Below are 20,212 nucleotides of genomic sequence, written 5' to 3'. Positions count from 1 at the left end.
AACTCCCCTCTTCTCCTGGACTCAGGGGCACAGCAGCCCTTTCCCTGCCATATGTGCTTCTGTGGCCCCCCATCACTGAGTACCCGAGTGCCTCAGTCTTTAATGGACTTGCCCTCAGTACAGGTGCTCTTATCCCCTTTCACAGATTGGGCATAGAGAGACTAAGTGACTTGCTCAAGGTCCCACAGGAAGTCTGCAGCAGAGTCCCGGACTCACCCCAACCACTGGCCCCTCCTTCTTGTGGGCTGGTGCAGGAAGAGCTCCCTCCCTCTCCTGTTTCCATCTAAGCCACTCGCTGGACTGGTGATCACCACAAGAAGCACTGAGGCTGGGGAAGCGCTTGGGTGTCCCTATGGGCAGTCCTAGGAGGAGTGGGGCTGTGTCCACCCTGGGACAGATACTGGCTGAGGGGACTGGGGTGACATTGTGCCTTGCTCTTCCATTTCCACCTGTACAGCCAGGAGCAGGTTTGAGGGAGGTGTGCCAGGCCCAGAGCAACATGGAAAGCTCTGTTCCCAAAAGAGGAAGCCCCCCCATCCTCTCCAGCCATTATCTGCTCATGCAAAAGCATCCCCCCCCCACTCCCCATCTGAATTCCCTATGCACAGTGGGGAGACAGGCACCCAATCAGCTCCCTGCAGTAGCAGATGATACGCGTGTAGGGGTGTGAGGGAGTCGTTTCTGGCCGGGGAAGTTTGGCAATTGCTAGTTAAGAAGCGATGTGATCAAGAGCAAAACTCTGCCGGCTATTCAGTTTAGGACATCAGCCTAACACTCTGTTTTCGCTCAAAGACGGGACCCCTTTGCTAGGCAGCGCCGCTGTCTGAGAACACAAGGAGACAAAGCAAACCCACAGTGGACAATGCCTGGGGTGGAAAAATCTCCAGATAGTTTATTAAGGAGTATTGCAAAGGAATAGTTATCGTTACAATTCATAATAATTTTTCTGCACAGAAACCAACCAATCAAGCAACCCGTGTCAGAGATTTGTACATGCGTCTCTGGGGTAGACGTTTGCCCCCTGGGGGAATGGAGGGGTATTGTTTTCCAGGATATTTGCTATACAGGGTGCATTTCAAAACCTAGGCTGAGTGGCTGGATTTGTATCAGTTTAAAATATTAGCATGTCAAAATGTGTGGGCAAAATGGATGGCGAAACATCCCAAATACATGGAAATGGTCTTCTCCATGTGAGGAACCCATGGGGATTGGGGTAAGAAAAACTAGCCCCCTCACCCCTTTTCAGCTGCAATAACAATGCGGGTCACTGTGCGTAGTAAACACAGAGCCATCGGCCAGAAAGGCAGCCCAGAGCTAGAACTAGACATTTAATGGTGGATCCCAATGCCCCAGGGCAGAGCCCTACGGGGACGTCACTCTTCAGACTAGTTTTCATCTGGAGCAAGGTTGGCTTTTCGCATACACGATTGACATGAATCCAGGCCTAGATCCAGAGCTGTAAGGAACGGGATTTAACCCCCGTGAACAGGGAACTGAAGGGACAGGGCGCAACCAGAGCAAAGGAACGAGAGGCTGGGTTGCTTAGGAGCCACCCTGGAAAAAAACCAGACACAGGGCGGTGGGTGCAGAGGTGGACAGTCACAGGAAGCCAGCAGGACCCGAGGGGACCCACAGAGCCGAGTGACTGATGTCAGGGCAGATCAAATCATGGAGCCTTTTACGCACGCGTATGCTAGTTACAGGCTTCACTCACTGTAAGCAGGGTGGGTGTCCCTTTTGCTATAGAGCCCGTATCCATGGGATTAGTACGGCCTCCAGAGCTGGGTTTTGTTATTCTCCCTTTGGTCTGGGGCAGGCAGGGCAGATTTTGAGCCAAAAGAGCAGGTCCATTAGTTCGGAGGCAGAAGCAGACTCAAATCTCTACATATGGACCAGCCACTAAAAGCGGACAAGGAACCGCTTCTATTAGCCTGGGTTACATTGGTAGCCTTGTCTTCACACACCCGTGGCCAAATCCGCTGCTTTGCATATGTGAACAGTGCCTGGGAAGCCCATGGGGCCGCTCCTATGAACCAGAGGCCAGCTCACTAAATACAGCGCTTTAGATTGACAGTCTGAAACCCTCAGTCACATGCCAGCGATGGCCAGATACAGGTTCTTGGGGACACGGGTGCCATGTGATCACGGACAACAGTCAAGTTAATGGCCCCAGCTTTGGGCTAAAGACGCACAAGTGTTTTAGGGAGCTGAGGGTGCTTCAGCATACTGCTCACTTCCTGAATTTACCCCCCTATGTCCTACAATTGTCCAGGGTTACGATGACCCACAGCACCTCCCTCTGATGGGGTTAATCCCTTTCCAGGGACTGTCAGCATCTGGAGGGGACCGGAGTCCATTCACATCCCAGAAAGGAAACCCAAGCAGATGGAGTAGGGGAGGAAAAGGTGGGGGACAATGAGCTGGGTGTTTTCTCTGCAGAGAAGATGGGGTGAAAAGCTCCTCTTCTCCCCTTCCCTTCAAGTTATCGTTCAACAGTATAGAGAAGGGCAGAGATCTGTCCACTGTTCCCCAGAACTAGCCCAAGCAGCTAACAGGGAATTGGAGGAACGAGGGGAAGTGACATCCACAAGAAAGGAGGGGCAAGAGCCCCCCAAAGTACACATTACCATTTGCGTGTCAACATTAACATACAGCAGATTAATTACAGACAACAATACACTGCACACACAATACGCACGCATAAGAACAGACACGTTAGCCTCTTCAGGGAGACCGAGGGATCGGAACCCCGGCCATTCCTTTCCTGTTCTCAGACCTCATTTCATTGTCATTTTTTTCTTTGGAAGACCCGTCACCCCTCCAAAGCCACTGTCAGTACTAAACAGTAAGTACTCAGCGCCTCCTGTTCAGCATACCCCAGCACTTCGCAACAGCTACCCCGGGCAGGGCAAGTCCCGGGGCACATTGCAGTGGGATAGAACAGGACGGAGTAGAACAGGTCTGCCTGGGCCCACAAATGAACTTGTCTATTGTTTGCTGCTTCCATCAGGTTTTCCTCCTCTCCCTCGGGTCCCCAGGTCAGCAAGGTAGTTAAGCACACGCTTGCCTTTGAGCAGGTGAGAGGTCCCACGGACTTCAAAGCACGCCTGATGTTAGACATGGGCTTAAAGTACTTGGCTGAATCAGGCCCTAAAATCTTAACTTGTTACTGAAAGGCGGCTCGTTAGCTCTGCTTTGGGGATGTGGGAGAAGAGGGGTAGAGTTCACAGCCTGCTCCCTGGGAGCAATAAAGGCAGAGTTATTGCACACCATAGGCCTGTGGCTCCCTGATCACTCACAGACTGGACTGTGAGGTCAATCTAATAAGAGAATGAGGGTTGCCACATCTTCTATAGACAGCGAGTGTGTATGTATATGTATGTACAGAGGGCGCGGCCGTATCTACATGGGGCAAGCGCTACACGCCCAAGTTTCAATGGAGCGTCGAGAGACATTTACATTTGGGCCCTGGACTCGGGACACTTTAAAAGCCATTCAAGCCAGAGCGCTCAACTTTAGTCCTAGAGAGTGTTCACTGGTAAATGACATGAACCAATGGATTCAGTTTAGCTTCAGCTTGGCTTCTTTTTAACTATGAAAAGAACAAACAGACAATTAAACCCTCTTCCCCACCCATCTATCCAGGGTATCAGACATCTGTTCAGCTGGCCTCTCTGCTCGTCATGGGATTGTATGGGGCGGCTCTCCCACCTACACTATTTGACGGGGAAAGTCTCTGGGGTCAGCCAGCAAATACACGTTAAAATACAAAACCAGGCTGCAGCAAAATCCTCCACCGAAGGCTCTGTTGAAACATAGGAAATGGGAGGCTCCCAGCAGGTGCTGCTGCAGAATGCAAGGCTGGGAATCAAATTAAAACCCAAGCGACATGGCTAGGAACAAGATCACCACACGTGGCCATTTGCACAACCCCTGTAGGCTGGGATTCCAAGGACGCACCCACGCGACTTGCTCCTCAGCAGCTCCGCAGGGCACGGGGCGTTCTCTCTTCAGCAGCTCCGGAGGGAGACATCCCAGCCCGTCAAGGATCTGCTGTTACATACACAGTGTGTGAACAGGGATAACTAGCAGGAGGCAGGGTCTAGAGACACTCAGGCGCGCACACTCCCCGCCCCCTCTTCTGACATTGGCCCACAGCTAAACCGGCCTTTGTTTTTTTGGTAACCCAAGCCCTGCAGGTTCTGAAAGACAAAGCACACCCACATTGCGTAAGTAGCGCTCCGGTCTCCTGGTACACACGCTATTTAGAGCCAGTTTAAACAGATCACAGCAGCATCCCATGGTATTGCCACGTGCGGGGCCAGAGGGCTGTCAGGGGCCATCTCAGGCTTTAGTTAACTTTACTCTCAGGTTTGAGACAGGTGTTTCCATGCTCCTGGGGCTGACAACTGGCAGAGGTGGGTGAGGGCAAGGGAGTAGCGTGCAAGCTTCCCCACACCGCACTCTCCCAAAGTGCCTCTGTCTGGTCCACTCCAGCCCCCGGATCCTCCTCGTGCAGCAGGTCTGGGACATGGGCAAGCCAATGCCAAGTTGGTGACAGATGGGATTTGATGGGGGCAAGCCCATTGCCTCAATGCACTGCAATACTCAGTGCCCATCTGAGCTGCAACACGAACGGCAGCTGTCCGGGGTTCTCACGCAGCGCCACTCTCAGCAGAAGGAAAGTAACCCCTGGCGTGTGAGAGCAGCGTTTCCTTACCGGATTCCTTGGGCAGCGGTTTCACTCCCTCCACTGCTTGGGAGTTCTGGGCCCTGGACACAGCACAAGGTGGGCGCCAGGTGTATTCTGGCTGAAAGGAAGAGCAAAGAACGGGGCAGCGTGAGGGAGGGCAGGAAACGGGAGGTCTCAGATTCTGTACAGAACGACTTGGCAGGAGGCAGATGGGGATGTAGGAAGGATAGTCCAGTTGTTAGGGCCCTGGCCCAAGACTTGGAAGATCCAGGTTCAATTCCCATCTCCACTAGGCTTCCTGTGTGACCTTGGGCAAGTCACGCAGTCTTTTGGTGCCTCGGTTTCCCTCTGTACAATGGGGTAATAGACTCTCCCTGCCTCCCAGGGATAAATGCATTCAAGAATGTGAGGATCTCAGATATTCCAGTGCTGGGGGCCAGATAAGCACCTAGATAGATTGATGGGGGAGAGGAAAAGATCAGTGAGGTCAGACACACAGACACTGACATTTTAGTTCATCAGTGGTCGGAGTCCAGCAGATGGATCATGGACTCATGAGCCACAAACTCCTGAGGGCTATCCCTGGCTCTGCCATTAAGTCACACACCATGTGTGGACCACCAGCAGTGTGTTCAAATCGTCTGGAGCAGTCATTTGTGCGTGCAGTCCCTGACTTGCGCACGCAGTCATGCTGACTGCACATGCATTGTGTGTGCACAGCTGCACTCCCTCTGGGATAAGGAATGAGGCCCATAGCAAGTAGGCGGGCGGCTGCCTACACTTGGCTGGCAGGGGGTCGGGTGGAAGGAGGTGGCCAGGCTGCTACCTGGGGATTGTGCGACAGGAACCACCTTGCCTGAAACACATCCAGACGCTGCAGGAGAGGCTGGGAGGGGCGTGCAAGGAGCAGAGATGGTTACAGAATGGCCCCCGCCCTGGCCCAGCCTTATGCCTTCCCGAGATGGTACTCACAGGAGGGAAGTGGTGGAAGTTTTGCACTGGTGGATGGTCGCCCGGCATTGCTGAAGGCGGGTACCGGATTTGCTGCCAGTCCTCATAGCCACGGTAGACGTGGTGGGGCACTGGAGGGCTATATTGGAATTGGTACATGGGGCAGGCAGGGCCGAGAGGCCCCGGGACCGGCTCTGGGTGCAGCCTCTCTCCAGAAACCTGCAAGAGGCAGATGGGCAGATTCAGGAACAAAGCCGAGACAGCCCAGCTTATACAGACCCCCCCCCTTCCGCCCAGCTGTGCAAGTCTAATGTGCCGGTCATGGTAGTATCTGTGCACCACGAGCCCTGGTCCTTGGCTCTGGCGGAGATGCACTTGGCACAAGATCCTAGGCAGAGGCGCCTGTAAGATCCTTTCATGTCCTCTGATCCCGGCACCAGCCAAGGGCAGGTTCAGCCCCCAGCATCACCTACAGCAACCTCAGCGTTGCTATGGCTACACGCCCCCCGGCACCAACCACGCCCCGACACACCCTCCGTGCTGGGGGCAGGACGCGCACTGGTAACTCTGCCACACGTTCGGATTTCTTAGCCTCCCGACCAGCTGCATATCAGCATGCAGGGGTTTTTACAGCCAGGGCACCCAATTCCCCGGGTAGCCCTGGCCTACGCTGCTCCCCTTCCAACCTCCCCGCCCCCAGAAAACCCCCACGTTGCTCCAGCCAACACCCCGTCCCCGAGGGGATCGCTGCTTCCGCCCACCGCCCTCCATACCTGCTTGTGCTGCTTCAGCAGCTTCTTCAGTTTCTCCTTCTCCTCCTTCTCTCGCTGACAGTCGTCCTTGAAGAGCCGCAGCTGGAGGAGAGGCGGGGTCAGAACGGAGAGTGTGGCACAGCACCGGCCCCCCCTCGCGGACGCCGGTACGCGCCGGACAGAACTCCTGCCCGCCGAGGGCAGGGCAGCCTGGTAGCAGCGACTGACAGCCACGCTGGGCCCGAGCCGGAGCACCGAAAGCGCCCACTGCCCCCGCCCTCGCCGGCCACATGCCAGCCTGTCCGGAGCATGATCCCAGAGGGGCTTTAAAATAAATCCGCAGGCCAGCCTGGGTCACGGCCACACGGCTGCTTGTTTCCTGTGGGGGGTTACGGCCCAAAAGGCAGGGGAATTTTGGCAGCTCCCACTCAAATGCAGGGGGAGGATTCCCTGGGGCCAAGCACCTAGAGCCACCTCATCAGCACTGACGGAAGCCCTGCCTGGCGCCCCCGATGCCAACAGGCTCCTGTGGGTCTCCCACCCCTGGCTGCCCCGAGAGCTACTGACTGGCTGGGCTGCGTGCTGGGGCAAGAGGGACAGCGGAGGACAGCCCCATATCTCCCCAAGGGGGCAGCTTCTGCAACTCTGCAAACAGAGCAGCTGCTGCCCGGGACTGTGATGGAGGAGACGGCTCCTTCGCACAGGCCTCTCAGCTACTCCCGCGAGGATCTTTAAAATCTCACAGACAACACCGCCCACCCCCCTCAGCACGAAGCTCCCCTAGGCTGGGGGGAGCTGGCTCTAGGCCACAACAGAGGCAAGAAAACAACTTAATCTCAATAACCTTTGAGTGACCGGCCCTCGGGGCTGGTGGGAAGCCAGGTCTCGCAGGAGGCCTTCGTCACATACCCCTTCCTCCCACAGAGGGGAGCCAGGGGGCTCAGCTGACCTGGGTGGGAGCGTGGACCTGAATGCTGCTGGCTGACGTAAGCTTTCCTGCGCTGGGGACACGGGTCTATCACCATCCTAGGTGGGGCTGCCCGTGGGATCGCAGGGCCCTGCACACTATGAATGTACGTTGTCTCCTATGTTTGTCTCTGCCCCCCAACCCCTGCTGACCCCAAAGCACTCTGGAAACTGCCATCTTCTCCCACACGAGTTCCCCTTCCCCAGCTGGCACGGCCTTCACCTCCATCCCATCTGCACATAGCAGTGAACAAACTGCCCACACCACACACTGACGGGCTGGATCCCTCCAGGGTCAGGAGGCAAAGACCCAGCTCGCTGGCCGATCGGCACAAACAGGGGTCAGGGAAGGATCGTGTTGAGAGATCCGGCTCCATCTGCCAGTGGGTTTCACTTGTGCCCAGTCCACTCTCCCAGCATTGGCTGTGTCAACGCATCCATGCACATAGCAGACGCCATCGCGTGGCAGAGCTGAAGGCTCAGGGGTGGACTTGTCTCCCCTGTTCCCCAAACGCCTCTTGACGTTAGCTTCAGAGCACAGAGCATTACTCCCCCACTCCTCACCCCACTGCCCTACCTGGTTGTTGGAGACTGTTAACTGCTTCTTAAGTTTCTCCAGCTGCTGCTTCAACTCTTCCTTCTCCTCATTCATTCTCTCTCTGTCGCGCCGCTCCCGCTGGAAGTCCTCTTCGAAGATCTTCACCTGGCAGAGAGAAGAGGCAGAGAGGGTCACTGGGCCCTGTCAGACACCTCCTGCAGGGCCCAGGGGTGGCAGGGCAGGCGCCCTCCCTGTGGGCATATGTGGAAATTCTTCATGCCAAGCTAACTGAAGAATTCACACCAAGCCTTTGAGAAATGAGACACCACCCCCAACAGTGCAAACTCATGTCAGACCTGGCACCCTGCTGTGTCCCCTTCAGTGACACCCCGTCACAGGCACTTCCAGCCGAGGCCTGGATGGGGCTACGGTCAGATACCACCAATGGCGTTCCTTACAGCCTCTTCCCAGTTACACCAGAGTAAAGCTAGAGGAACGTCAACGGAGCTGACCACGTTGGTGGGAATCCAAGCAGAATCTGGCCCTTTAAGCAGAGGGGAGGCTGGGGCTATCTGCTCAGAGACCCGAGACCCTTCCCAGGGTCTGAGTTCACACGCTCTCTGCGGCCTTAGCTAGCCCAGGGAACTAGAGTGAGAGAAAAAGCCACAATCCCTCCTTACCTGCTGCTTCAGGAGCTCGTTCTGGGTCAGCAGCTCGTGTGGTCTCATGCTCTCGCCCGGCTCTGTGGCGTTACTGAGTGCAGAAGGGGCAGAAGCAGGGGCCTGGACATTCAGGGCCTCCTCCAGGGCCTGAGGGTGGAGAGGGACAGAGGGCGCCATTAGAGTGCATAGAGTAGTGGGGCACACGCCCAGCTGGAAGGGGGCTGAGAAGGCAGATATCCAGAGTTAGTGCAGACAAACCAAGTGAAGCCTGGACATGGTGCAGGTGAAGAGCACAGCCACCACCCAGGCCCTCTCTCCTCTCCTGCTCCGAATGCTGATTAAAAGAAACAAAATCCCCACCTTTCTACCTCCTGGAAAATCCCGCGTTCTCACTGGCCCGCCCTCCCACCGTCACCACTCAGACAAGCCAGGGGTGAAACTAAGGCCTGAACGGAGCCCTGGTCACTATCCAACAGCAACAAAAACAACAAGGAGGCCGGTGGCACCTTAAAGACTAACAGATTTATTTTGGCATAAGCTTTCGTGGGTAAAAAAACCTCACTTCTTCAGATGCATGGAGTGAAAGTTACAGATGCAGGCATTATGCCCAGATATATGTGTTAGTCTTTAAGGTGCCACTGGACTCCCTGTTGTTTTTGTGGATACAGACTAACACGGCTACCCCCTGATACTATCCAACAGCGAGACGTGCCTGCCGCTGCCGCGGGATGTCTGGGCAAAGCCTCTGACACGTACTGCCCAGGGCACAGCTGTGTCCCTCCAAGATTCAGACACGGGCGCGGTGAGGGGCAGGTCAGCCAGCACGGCTCGGAACAGACGGAGAGGGCTCAAACTCAGAGACAGGCAGGATGGGTTTGAGGAGGGGCAGGCTGGTATTCAGAACACCAGGAGAGGCAGGCTTGATGCACAAGGGGTATCTGCCAGCCCAGTGCCGCAAAGGGCTTATTCCCCTGCAATGCCCCATCCCCAAAAGAGACACGGGCCCTTCCCGCAGCTGCGCTTGCGACATGCGGCCTGTACACGGTCAGCACAGGCTCCATTTAGGACCCCTGGCGACCTGCAGCTCCCAACCGCTGAGCTGTAGAGAAGTGCCCCCAGCTGCCCTCACACTGTCTGATGGAGCCATGAGCGGAGGCCCTCCCATAATCCCCTGGCAGGGTGCGTCCACCCCTGAGCGAGGCAAGGGAGGCAGATCCCTCAGACTCTTCCCATGGGGGGAGGAACGTTTCTTCTTTCAGCTCAGCCAATTCCTAGCACATTAGCACTTCCCCCTCTCAGGCACCGCAGGTCTCCCTGGGCCGCTGCTCTCCGGCACCGCACAACTGGCCAGGAGGGGTTTCTGTGAAAGAGCTTGGCTAGGAAGGCAGGACAGGGAGCAGCTGCTCTGGGTTTACTGTTCAGCTGGGAGGAGGGGGATGGAAAGGGGCAGCCGCTGCCTTGCTCGGAGACACAGTGCATTGGACAGGAGGTGCAGGCAGTGCCCGGGGAACCAGGGGAACTGCAGTTTGCCAGAGGTACAGGAATACCTGTCTGAACTGGTCCTTGGAAACCAAAGACTTATCGGGGCGACCAGGGATGGGCGCTGCCAGGCAGCTCACCTTGTTTAGCCTCTGGATCTCCTTCTCCTGGTACTCCCTTTGCTTGGTGACCGGTGTCAGCTGCTCCTGCAGGAACTTGAGTCTCTGCTTCAGATCCCTCACCTCCCCGGCCAGCCTCTCCTTTTCTGCCTGAAAGAGCAAGAGGCAAGGAGGTCAGAGGAAGGCGCAGCCGTACGTTACTCCCCGCCCTTCCTCCCAGGCCTGTGGTTCCCTCCCTGGGCGTGACGGGAGGGAGAAGCCAGGGGGCAGAGCGGGGGGTGAGAGGGGAAAGACTCATCCCTCGGGTCAAGCACCAGGGAGCAGAGAGAGCAGCACCTCTGCTCCGATCGGGAAGGTGCCTTCTCGCACGGCCGTGGCTCGGCAGAAGGGAGTCTAGTCAGACCTCTCTGCCCTTCCCTCAACTAGAACTGGCCCCCATGGAGGGCTCAGCCTCTTTCCCTCACTCCCAGCAGACATTTCCCCCTAGTCTGACCCTCTTTCCCTCCGCCCCACACCAGCCAGGCTGGTCAGTCTGAAAGCAGCAAGATGGGCCTGCTCCTGCTTTCTAGGCCCCGTGGCGGCCCCTGACTCTGGTGCTGCAGGCCGAGCGGCAGCCCGGTTGTTGGGGCCTGACAGGACGCAGCCTCCTTTCAACCATTCGCTCCCAGGCAGGGGGGTTTTACTACGCTGGAGACAGGAGAGAGGCGCTGGGAGGCAGAGTGCCCCCAGAGAGCCCGCATGGGGCCCGCCCGCTGCTCCAAGGCGCAGCACGCAGGATCGCTGCCTCCTCACAGAGCCTGGAGGAGAGCTACACGCTCCATTTCTGCCCCACTGCCCCGGCCCAGAGTTTGTTCAATCATTCTGCTAACACAGTGGCTCTGACTCAGCCAACACCTGGGGAGCCAGAGGGAGACGATGTGCTGGGAGGAGCCAGGGTTACTGTGGCAAGAGGAAGCCAACGCACAAGTGCCTGGTTTTTGCCCAGCTCCTGAGTGGGGGGAGGATACAGCCCCTCCCGCCCAGGACTCACCTCCTCCACTTCAATCTTGGATTTCGCCAGGAGAAGCTTGCGATCGAAGTCCCTCTGCTTCGGCTCCCGCTCTGCCTCCAGCTCGTTCAGCGCCTTCTGGGAGTCCGCCAGCTTCTGGCGCAGATCTGTGATCTGCCGGGGGACAGGGTGGCCACGTGACCGTCTGGAACGCAGCGCCGCCCACAGCAGAGGTGCAACCCCCAGCCCCATTTGCCCGCCCACCCACCCCCACCTGCATTTTAATGTAAAACTTCCCACAGCCCCTTCAGCTGCCTCTCCCCACCTGTGTCATGCATGAAACAGGAGGTTCCAAGAGAAAGAGATGGGCTCCGATACCACGGTGAAGATGAGAATGGCATAGATGCCTAGGCTGGCATGGATGGAGGGGGAATGAATGGTTATATGGATGGGGAGAGCGCTTGGGGAGAGTTTGTGGCTGGGGCAAGGAGAGTGCACTGAAGGGGCGGGGGATACCCGAGTAGCCCCCATGCTGCTCCCTGCAAACACACGCACACGTTGGCCTGCGAGACATTTCAGAAGAGTAGCACAGTCCGGAGGAGAACAGTTTGCCCAGATTGGTCTGTGTGTAGCGCTCACAGGTGCATACACAGCATCTGCCCACAAGCAAACTGCCCGGCACATGCTGCCACCTAGGACGTACCTTCTGCTCGTACTGCTGCTTCATGGACCTGAAGTGCTGATCCCACTGCTTGTTCACCTCCAGCAGCTAGGGGGAGAAAGACACAGAGTTAACCGGGGCACAGACCCCTCTCCCGCCCCACCAAGTGGGGCGAACAGGCATTTGCAGCCTACCAATCTCCTAACCCCAAGCATTCTCTCTCTCTCTCTCAGGAGCGCTGTGTGAGCAGAGCGCCCAAGCAGAACCCAGTTCTTCTCCCACTAGCGAGGCTCACGCTCTTAGAAGTTGAGCTGAACCATCATTTGTAAAACCTTCAGGCTTAGTGACTTACTGAGCAACTAGCAGCTCCAGCAGGAGAGACAGGAGGAATGTCACAGACAAGCAAGGGGCAGACAAGCTCTGCCAATGCGCTTCAGTGTGATCTACAGCCCCCTGCTACCCCAGCGCTCCCCCCCCCAGCTCAATCCCCCACCTCCTGCTCCCCCAGCTCGATGCACAGTCCCGTTACCCCAGTGCCCTCCCCCACCTCCCCAGGCTCTGTCAGTGCACCTCAGACTGACCCACAGTCCCCTGCTACTCTCCTATGCTGGGCCTGTCCTGAGCAGACACGGCCCGTCGTGCCAAGAGTGGGACTGCTTTGTAAGGTGCGTACATTAGCACTGGGCCGTGTGTGCCAGGCCTGGCATGCCTTTGGGGGAAAGGCGAACGCTCAAAGCCAACAATGCCGGGGTGCTCCGCAGCGGGCCCAGCTCACCTCATTGCGCTGATGCTCGAGGATCTTCACCTTCTTCTCACTGGCCCCTGGCACGCCCTTGCCCGATGCTTTCTCTGCCAGCGCTCCACTCTGGAGACAGCGCAAACAGAAACCTTCAGGACTTTCATGGCAGCTGGGCCAGACACATCCCACAGCCGGGGAAGCAGGAGAAGAGTCTTGTGTCCAACAGCTGCCTGCCCCACTCCCCCAGCTGTCCCCTGCCCTCCCAGCACACCTGAGCAACACAGCTCATGTTGCCTCACATGGCGATGGCCGTCAGCCCCGCCTGGTGGGGAGCAGAACCCACCTCCAGCCCCGTGACTCACTGACACCAGCCTTGCACCGGTTGTCTCTCTGCAGGTAACCAACGTGAACTCGCAGCCCAGGCAGAGTCCACTGGCCTGCCCCCATAATCCCTCGATTCTGGCCACCACTTACCAACCCCCAGCAGCCACCCAAGGGTAGGGAGGGGGAGAGAAATTTAGATGTCAGTGTCAGGAATTGCTTTTTGGACCCCAGGCAGCATGGGTCCCGCACAGCGCCATCTGGTGTCTGCCTCGGTCCTGTCCCCACCCCCTTCCCCGGGGAAAGGGACTTCTCCCGCTCTTTGGGGACACGGATGTGGTGGGAGCAGCCAGCCATCTGCCTACAAAGGCAGGGAACGCCTTCTAGTTCAAGGGCGATCAGCCTTCGGCTTTGGCCCCTGCTGCTTTACTGCCTCCCTCAGCACGGGAATCCTCCGCTCGCTCCTGTTGCTGGTTTGATGGCGCCATCACCCGCCCTCCCAGTCACACAAGGTTTTCAAGGCAACGGTTCACGAGTGCACCCGCACTCACTTGGCTTCACCACTTCCTGCGGCGTAAGTAGCATTCTCCCCACTGTGGAGAGGGGGTCCGCACCCCAGCTCAGTGGCAAAGCCCTGGTCGCCCAAGACCATTCCTCCCCTTACAATGACGTGCGCCTTTCCAGCCCATCCCTTGGCGATGGGGGCAGGGAGCAGCTGTGCTCTGCTGCTTTGGACTTCCCCACCGCAGCAGGGTTTGCTGGTAGCCAACACTGACCCAGTGGCATTTAGCAAGGCTGCAGGGAGCATGGCAGAATGACTCCTAGCTCTGCTGTAGCTTTATGTCCCTCCCTCCAAAATAAGCCTCTTAAAGAAACAAATACCTGCACTTGTTCCAAGTTTAGGGCCTGTTTTCCCACCCTTGAGCCTTCCTTCTACAGAGGGGTGACTGCTGGAGTCAGGGGCACCCCCCCAGCAACACAGGGGTAAATGGGGAGAATCGGGCCCTGGGAGATTAAAAATATCAGCCTATGAAGGGTTAAGGGATGCTTTGAAGATAAATGGGGGGGTTTGCCAAGAAGGCTTCCAGGCACCCTCCAGGATCACACAGCGCTCTGGACTTGGGACTCCATTCCAAGGTGCGATCAGGGTACTGTTACAAAGAGTGGGAGCTGTCCCTCTGGTGTGGGAGCTGTCCTGGGATGGCACAGGGAAGAGGAGTTGGGAAGAGGAAGAGTCTTGGCTGCTCCTACCTGCTGCTGGCCAGCGTTCTCCACACCGTCCCTTTTCACGCCCACCTTGTTGCTCATCATCACCATCTTCTTCAGCTCCAGGTTCTCACACCTTGGCGGCGGGAAGAGCACAACAGAAACGCAGATTGAGAGACCCTCAAGGATTCATACAGCAACCAACATTTGAAGAAGTTAACAATCAGGGCAGGAAAGACGCCGAATTCCATCTGATCCACCCCGCCAACCATGCGTCTTGCCCAGCCAACATCCCTCCTGCTCTCACCTAAGCTTCTCCGTAGCCTGGTTCCTCTGCTCCAAATCCTTCTCCAGCTTTGCCCGCAAGTCCTCGTTCTCATTACGCAGCTGCTCACACAGCGTCTGCCAGAGGGACACGAGTGGTTTTAGGCTCATGATTCACACAGCCCCCTTGACATACAGGGAAAGGGCATTCCAGCGACGGAACCCCCTTGGTTTAACAAGGCCAGGCCCCTGCCTGATGGCCAACTGGGCTCTATGACTTGGTCTCTCCTCCACTAATGCTACTGGAGGGCAGAAGCGCACGTACACCTATCCCTTGGGCACTACACATCTCGCTCACAGGCCGAATGTGACCTCAGTGCTTCAAAGGGTGGCCCTAAAAACGGCCAACCCTACTAGGGACCATAGCAACCAAACCAATGATCCCGCTAACCCAGCAGCCTGTCTCTCGGTAGCATCTGCCATCCGTGCTTTGGAGGAAGATGCAAGTCATTCTATGTCCAATAATGAGCAATTACACAATCAAGCTGCCCACGGGAGAAGATTTCCCCCTCGCCCCAGGCACTTAGTACTTTCTTCATGGCCAGAAGTGGGAGGGCAGTGACAAGGGGACGCTGCACGAGAGCAGGCTGGACACAGAGGAGCCTGCAGTTTCTCACACACAGATAGCAGGGGGAGGGGGGAGCATGGGGACACAGAGAAGAAAAGATCAAAGGAGGGACTGGTGTCGTGGGGAGAAATGAGGAGAGGAAAAGAGGGAGCGTGGAGAAAGGCAGCGAGGCAGTGCTCCCTTGCGGAGGTCCCTGCAGGATTTACAGTGGGGCGGAGGGGTGAGGGGGAAGGAAGTTTCCTAGGCCTGCCTGCAGGGGACAGACCCCACAGGCCTCTCTGCGGTATGCAGAGGGAATGTCCCTACCTGCAGAACGGACGTCCTCTGCTCGTTCTTGTGCACTTTGGAGGCCAGGCGGTTAAACTCCAGGGCCATGCGCCCCAGGTGAGCCAAGACTTGGTTCTTGTCCGGCTCCTCGGCAAAGACGCTCAGGGTGCTCTCCAGCCGCTGCAGGTGCAGCATCAGGTTAGTGTCCTCGTTCTGCAGCTCTGCGTCCTGGGAGAGGAATTGCGGTCGGTCAGAGAGGTCAGCCCGGCAGCTTTGCACCCGTGGAGCTGAGGGAGAGCAGGGCTGTGCAAGGGAGGCGGTGGCCAGCCACTCAGGCAGTGTCATAGAGTTCAACCTCTCTTGGCATGTCAGCAGCACCTTCCAGCCAGGGCTCTCAAACGCGGAGTTAGCCCCACCTCGGCCCTGCCAGGCGAGCGCTCTCTAACAAAGCACTTGGTTAATGGGGAGTGAAGGCAGCTTAGCAAGCACCTTCCAGCAGGTAGAAGATAGCAGCCAAACCCAGAAGCCTCCGCGAACTGGTGCTCATCTTCCTGCTGAGATGCCGAGCGGCGAATGAATGTGGGGCCAACTCAAACCCCTAAACAAAACCTAAACAGGGCATCAGCATAGGGCAGGGGATTTACTGGGGTTCACCCCGGGGTCCTCCTTTCTAGACCTAATTCTCGCTTCTCCCTGCTGAAGGAACAGTGTCTCCCTCCACGCAGGACTCTGAGCCTCCAGTGCCCTCTAGCGGCTCCTGTGTCTCTAGACAACGGCCCCTTTCTACATCCCAAAAGACACTACAATGAAACCCAAGCGGCTACCAGAGTTCTAGGATCTCCCAGCTTCTCTCTCTATTACCCATCCCACATGGGCAATGCTGGCAAGCACCATTCCCATCCTGCCCTCACTGGCCAGCCAGAGCCCGGAGTGTCCAGAACACGCCTGTGACCTGCCAGTGAGATCTGAACCAGCCCGGTGCAGGGTTTTCCCCACAGGGGGGGTCTCCATTCAAGGACAGGCCCCCCCCAGGAGACATACTGTGGGTAGCCCTGGGATAACAGAGGAATCTTGGAGCGTAGGAGAGCTTGCCCAGACGACTTGGTACACAACCGTGCTCTGGCTGTGGGCGCCAATCAAATGCCAGAGTCCAGTGAAACTACTGAACCTGGATTCTCTTGGGGGACCAGTAAGCAAACCGGCCCCCATGGGCAGCGACTCCCCTTGCCCTGCACCTCGCTGGGAAGTGCCAGAAGGTGCCGCTTCTGAATTACACACTGGAACAAGCTCAGCTTGTGCTACCTGGTGCCGTATGGGAACTTGACCCCAAGAACCCGCTGCAGCCTCGCTCAGAACTTGTCTCATCCGTTTTCTCTCTGTCCCACTGCTGGCACGAGGCCCTTCTCCTTCGCAGCTCCTGGTACCTTCCCGCGGCCCTCCACTGCTTCTCCAAGCTCCCTCTCTTGCCTCTACCACGTCATTCCTCTCTTCCGCTGGGCTTTGTCTCTGCTCCCAGTAACCCTAGGGCATGTGGGGATCCAGGTCCCACGACAGATGCCAGCCGAGATTGGACCGGGCTGTATTTATCGTGGCTGGCCACACCTGCCGGCGTGCGTCACCCCGCACACCCACTTGCTTACACAAGTTGACAGAACTCCCAGATGCGCCGTTCGGTTACTGAGCCCTGACTTGCCCTAAGCTATTGCGGGTGTTTAACTGTTTGGTTACCTAGGAGACCGAAGACACCTTCTGTGGCCATGACTCCCAAGAGGGAACAGGTCTCGCCCTGCGTGCCACCTAGCCAGTCCACCAAAAACGGGGCTCCTCCCACGCCAAGTCTTGTGAGCCTTTCACCTGTCGGGAGCCTGGCACCGCTCCCCAGGCTGCCTGACTCACGCCCCGCCCCCCGTCCTTTTGCCCCCATGGCCCCGGGAAATCCCAGAGTTGCAGGAGTCCATATCCACCTCTCACGCGTCCCGCGGCTGACTCATAAAGGGGAACGCGAAAAAGCAACATCCCCCAGTTTCATAAACCACAGGCCGTCCTCAGCTCTGTGGCTTTCTGGCCCCATCAGCTTTTATCACTGTTAGCAATGCTGCTGAGGAGGGCACGTTCGGGCACACCCAGCCTGGCTCGCACTTAGCCCTGGCAGTCTCCGTATGTGCCCAGCCAGGCAACACACAGGTCAGCTGTAAAGCCCCCCCGCCAATGATAAGAGCCAAGAGAAAACTGGCTAAGACAACGCCAGGCGGTAAAGTTACTGGAGAGAACTCCATTCCCAGCGTCTGCCGGGGGAGCAGCTATAGATAGGACTGGAGCAGGGATGGCTCGGGGGGGTGGGGGGCAGCTCCCTGCTATTCCAGCCCCAGCACCAACTAGCAAAGGGAGTGACAACATAACCCGCTTCTGACTTTGCATCACCCCACCTCATGTGTCTGCCACACATGTACCCAGTCGCCCTCTCGCCTGCTCCTGGTTTCTCTCTACGCGCACGGGTTCCACCGATTTCTCTTAAAACTGGGTGAGTTTCCCTGAGGGGTTTAAATGGGTTGAGCTGGCACCTCTCAATGGACAGGTGGAAGCTGGAGGGATATAAGCTGATTTCAGAGCATCCACACACAAAGTTGCACTGGATTAATTAAACCGCTATAAGTCACACCCGCTAGTGAAACTGGCGCAAATGTGTGCGTGGACTGGGCCTCGCACAAACCCGGGGACCTGTCCCAGTGGAGCAGCATGTGTTTCTGGGACCCGGCACTGGGGTTGTTTTTATCCAACAAGACGCTATTCTCTTTACCGTCCTATTTCCCTCCCCCGCTCTGGATGCTGCCCGGCTCGGACACAGTGATCTGGGCCCAGAGCAAAGCGTGCAGCGACTCGCTCCACCGCAGTGCCGGCAGAGTGGGAAGGATTCCCCACTTCAGGTGTGCAGAACAGCCGCGGGGCAAGGCCAGGCTCTGGGAACCAAAACACAGGCTGACACACAAGGGCTGGGTACAGGCAGTAAGTGGACGCTAGGGGGCGAGTGCCCCCTTCCTCAGCGGCTCAGCTCCTAGTCTGAATCAGCCTCGCTCTCCTACGCACTGCAGCCTGCAGCCAGGCTCCTAGAAAAACAATGCCAGCCTGCTGAGGGTGGAAGAAGGGCCGGGAGGCAGTGACTGGCAATGCTCTCAAAGGATGCATTCCCCTGGGACTCCTGTCAGGGATACAGCCAAGCTTACCACAGGCAGGCTGAATGCAGGCTCCCCGATGGGCCTCGGTCGGGACCCTGCCCGACCAGCTCTGCTGTGCCAGCAGCGGGCATCTGCTGAGCAGAGCCTGCTAGCCACGCCGAGTCCTATGGTGGTTTTTACAGGGATAGTTAACAGGGCGTCAAGAGGATCCTACATAGGCCAGGGTGGGTGCAAAAATCTCATCGACTGTGTGTGGGGCAGGGGGGGCAGTGCGGGTGAGGGAGGGAAATAACCCAGCGATTGTCAAGTTGCGCAGAGACCGAAAGGGTTACGAAACGTGCGGCGCCAGATTGCGCCACTCAGGACTTTACAGCCCCTTTCTTCAGCCCTGAGGCGCCCAGTTTCCCAGGCCGGTGGCCTGCCCTCCTGGCTGAACGCCCAGCTGCACAGAGCGCACGGCGCCTGCCCAGAGGGAAGTCACCGGCGCCAGCCCATTTGCATAAGTGAGCGAGAAGGCCCCTCTGCAGCAGCCGCCCGCTTTCCCCTTCTGATCTTCCTGGCCGTGTCCCAAGAAAAGGGCCAAGGGAAGCAATCGTGCGGTGGTTCCTGTGTGCGCGCCGCAGCTCTCGTGCATCGGGCCAGGGACTGAAATGGGGTGAGGCGACGGGGAAGTGGGCGCGGGGAGAATTGGCTGGCTGCTCCTCTGACCTTGCTACTCAGCTGGGAATCAGCACTCTAGCCCTAGCTACTGCCCCTGATCATCCACCACCTACCCGGCCTCCATTCCCATCCAGGAAGAGCAAACCCGGTCAGTGCAGGGAAAACCAGAACAAACGGCCTTGCCCATCTTACACAGTCCCCACCACCGGCCCCCGCAATGTACTAATAGCCCTGTCTCGAGTCCCAGACGAGCTTTCCCCCAGGGAACCGAGCTGGCAGGATAACTCACCGACTTCCTGCTCTCCTGGGAAAACCTCTTGTCCTCACCAGATACAATTTCGAACTCTGACGAGGATCCCTGCGAAGGGAGAGGGGGAGTCAGGCCCTCACGCAGGGAAAGCAAATCCCGCGGTGCTCCATCACAGCAAAGGGAGAATGGAGATTATGGGGACGGCAGGGAAGGGAGACATTTGCCCGTTCCGCCAGCTGGCTTAATGCCATTTGCTCTAGTACAAAACAGGGATGGTTTGGGCCAGCGGGTCAGCTCTTTAAGCCGCTCTATGCATTGTAAAGATGATCCTCCAGGTTTGGGGACTAGAATCCAGTCATAGGGGCTCCTAGGACAGGCAGGTTGCCCCACAAACAGAAAGCAAGTCCTGTGTCTACAGGGGTCAGAGTTGGGATGGAAGCCCCTGAAGGGAAAGCGAATGGGCGTAGATAACAGTAGCTGGCACTGCACTCCAATGCTATAATGCAGAGCAGCTGTTGCAGTTACATGCTAGTCTAAAGACAGGCTCACAGTCCATTCTATCACGCATGTGGGAAACAAAACAGGGAACCCACCCCAGTCAGGCAGGAATTCTAGCCCCTTCCGACGTGTCTGTTTCCTTAAGTCTCAGAGTATTTTTTTTTTAAATTGCCTGATAATTTCAGGGCCTGGGCTGCTAAGGGTTAAAGGGCAAATGCCTCCCTTTCATCAGACTTACAGTGGATGGAGGCTTCCGAGGGTCTGTATCCGGCTCCTTCTCAACTTTGCCTGGACCCGCGGGGGACAGGTGTGGCTCTGGATCACCTCCTGTAAAAGGGAGAGGATGCCACAGCTGTGAATGGTTCAGAGCTTGGCATGGGAAACAGGACAGCAGTGA

At 57.2% G+C, this 20,212-nt stretch overlaps 1 protein-coding gene across 8 annotated transcripts in view; it reads right to left on the bottom strand.

Moving 5' to 3' along the window:
• Positions 1–865: 865 nt before the first annotated feature.
• TNIP1 (TNFAIP3 interacting protein 1) overlaps positions 866–20,212 on the bottom strand; it is a 45,033-nt gene continuing 25,686 nt past the window's right edge. For 3 of the 8 annotated variants that reach the window (XM_034780168.1, XM_034780167.1, XM_034780169.1), the window contains exons 4-18: positions 20,054–20,142; positions 19,357–19,425; positions 15,274–15,462; positions 14,383–14,477; positions 14,121–14,211; positions 12,585–12,674; positions 11,852–11,917; positions 11,191–11,322; positions 10,182–10,310; positions 8,581–8,709; positions 7,940–8,065; positions 6,418–6,498; positions 5,666–5,863; positions 4,721–4,811; positions 866–4,202 (exon numbers count right to left, since the gene is read on the bottom strand). In XM_034780168.1, the coding sequence (XP_034636059.1) occupies positions 4,159–4,202; positions 4,721–4,811; positions 5,666–5,863; positions 6,418–6,498; positions 7,940–8,065; positions 8,581–8,709; positions 10,182–10,310; positions 11,191–11,322; positions 11,852–11,917; positions 12,585–12,674; positions 14,121–14,211; positions 14,383–14,477; positions 15,274–15,462; positions 19,357–19,425; positions 20,054–20,142 (1,619 nt within the window). In that variant the 3' untranslated portion in view covers positions 866–4,158. The remainder of the gene's footprint in view (positions 4,203–4,720; positions 4,812–5,665; positions 5,864–6,417; positions 6,499–7,939; positions 8,066–8,580; positions 8,710–10,181; positions 10,311–11,190; positions 11,323–11,851; positions 11,918–12,584; positions 12,675–14,120; positions 14,212–14,382; positions 14,478–15,273; positions 15,463–19,356; positions 19,426–20,053; positions 20,143–20,212) is intronic. The other 5 variants (XM_034780170.1, XM_034780171.1, XM_034780173.1 and 2 more) reach the window with 5 other exon arrangements.

The sequence above is a fragment of the Trachemys scripta genome, chromosome 8 (assembly GCF_013100865.1).
Source record: "Trachemys scripta elegans isolate TJP31775 chromosome 8, CAS_Tse_1.0, whole genome shotgun sequence".
NCBI lineage: Eukaryota > Metazoa > Chordata > Testudines > Emydidae > Trachemys > Trachemys scripta.
This window is presented reverse-complemented; position numbering and strand designations above follow the sequence as displayed.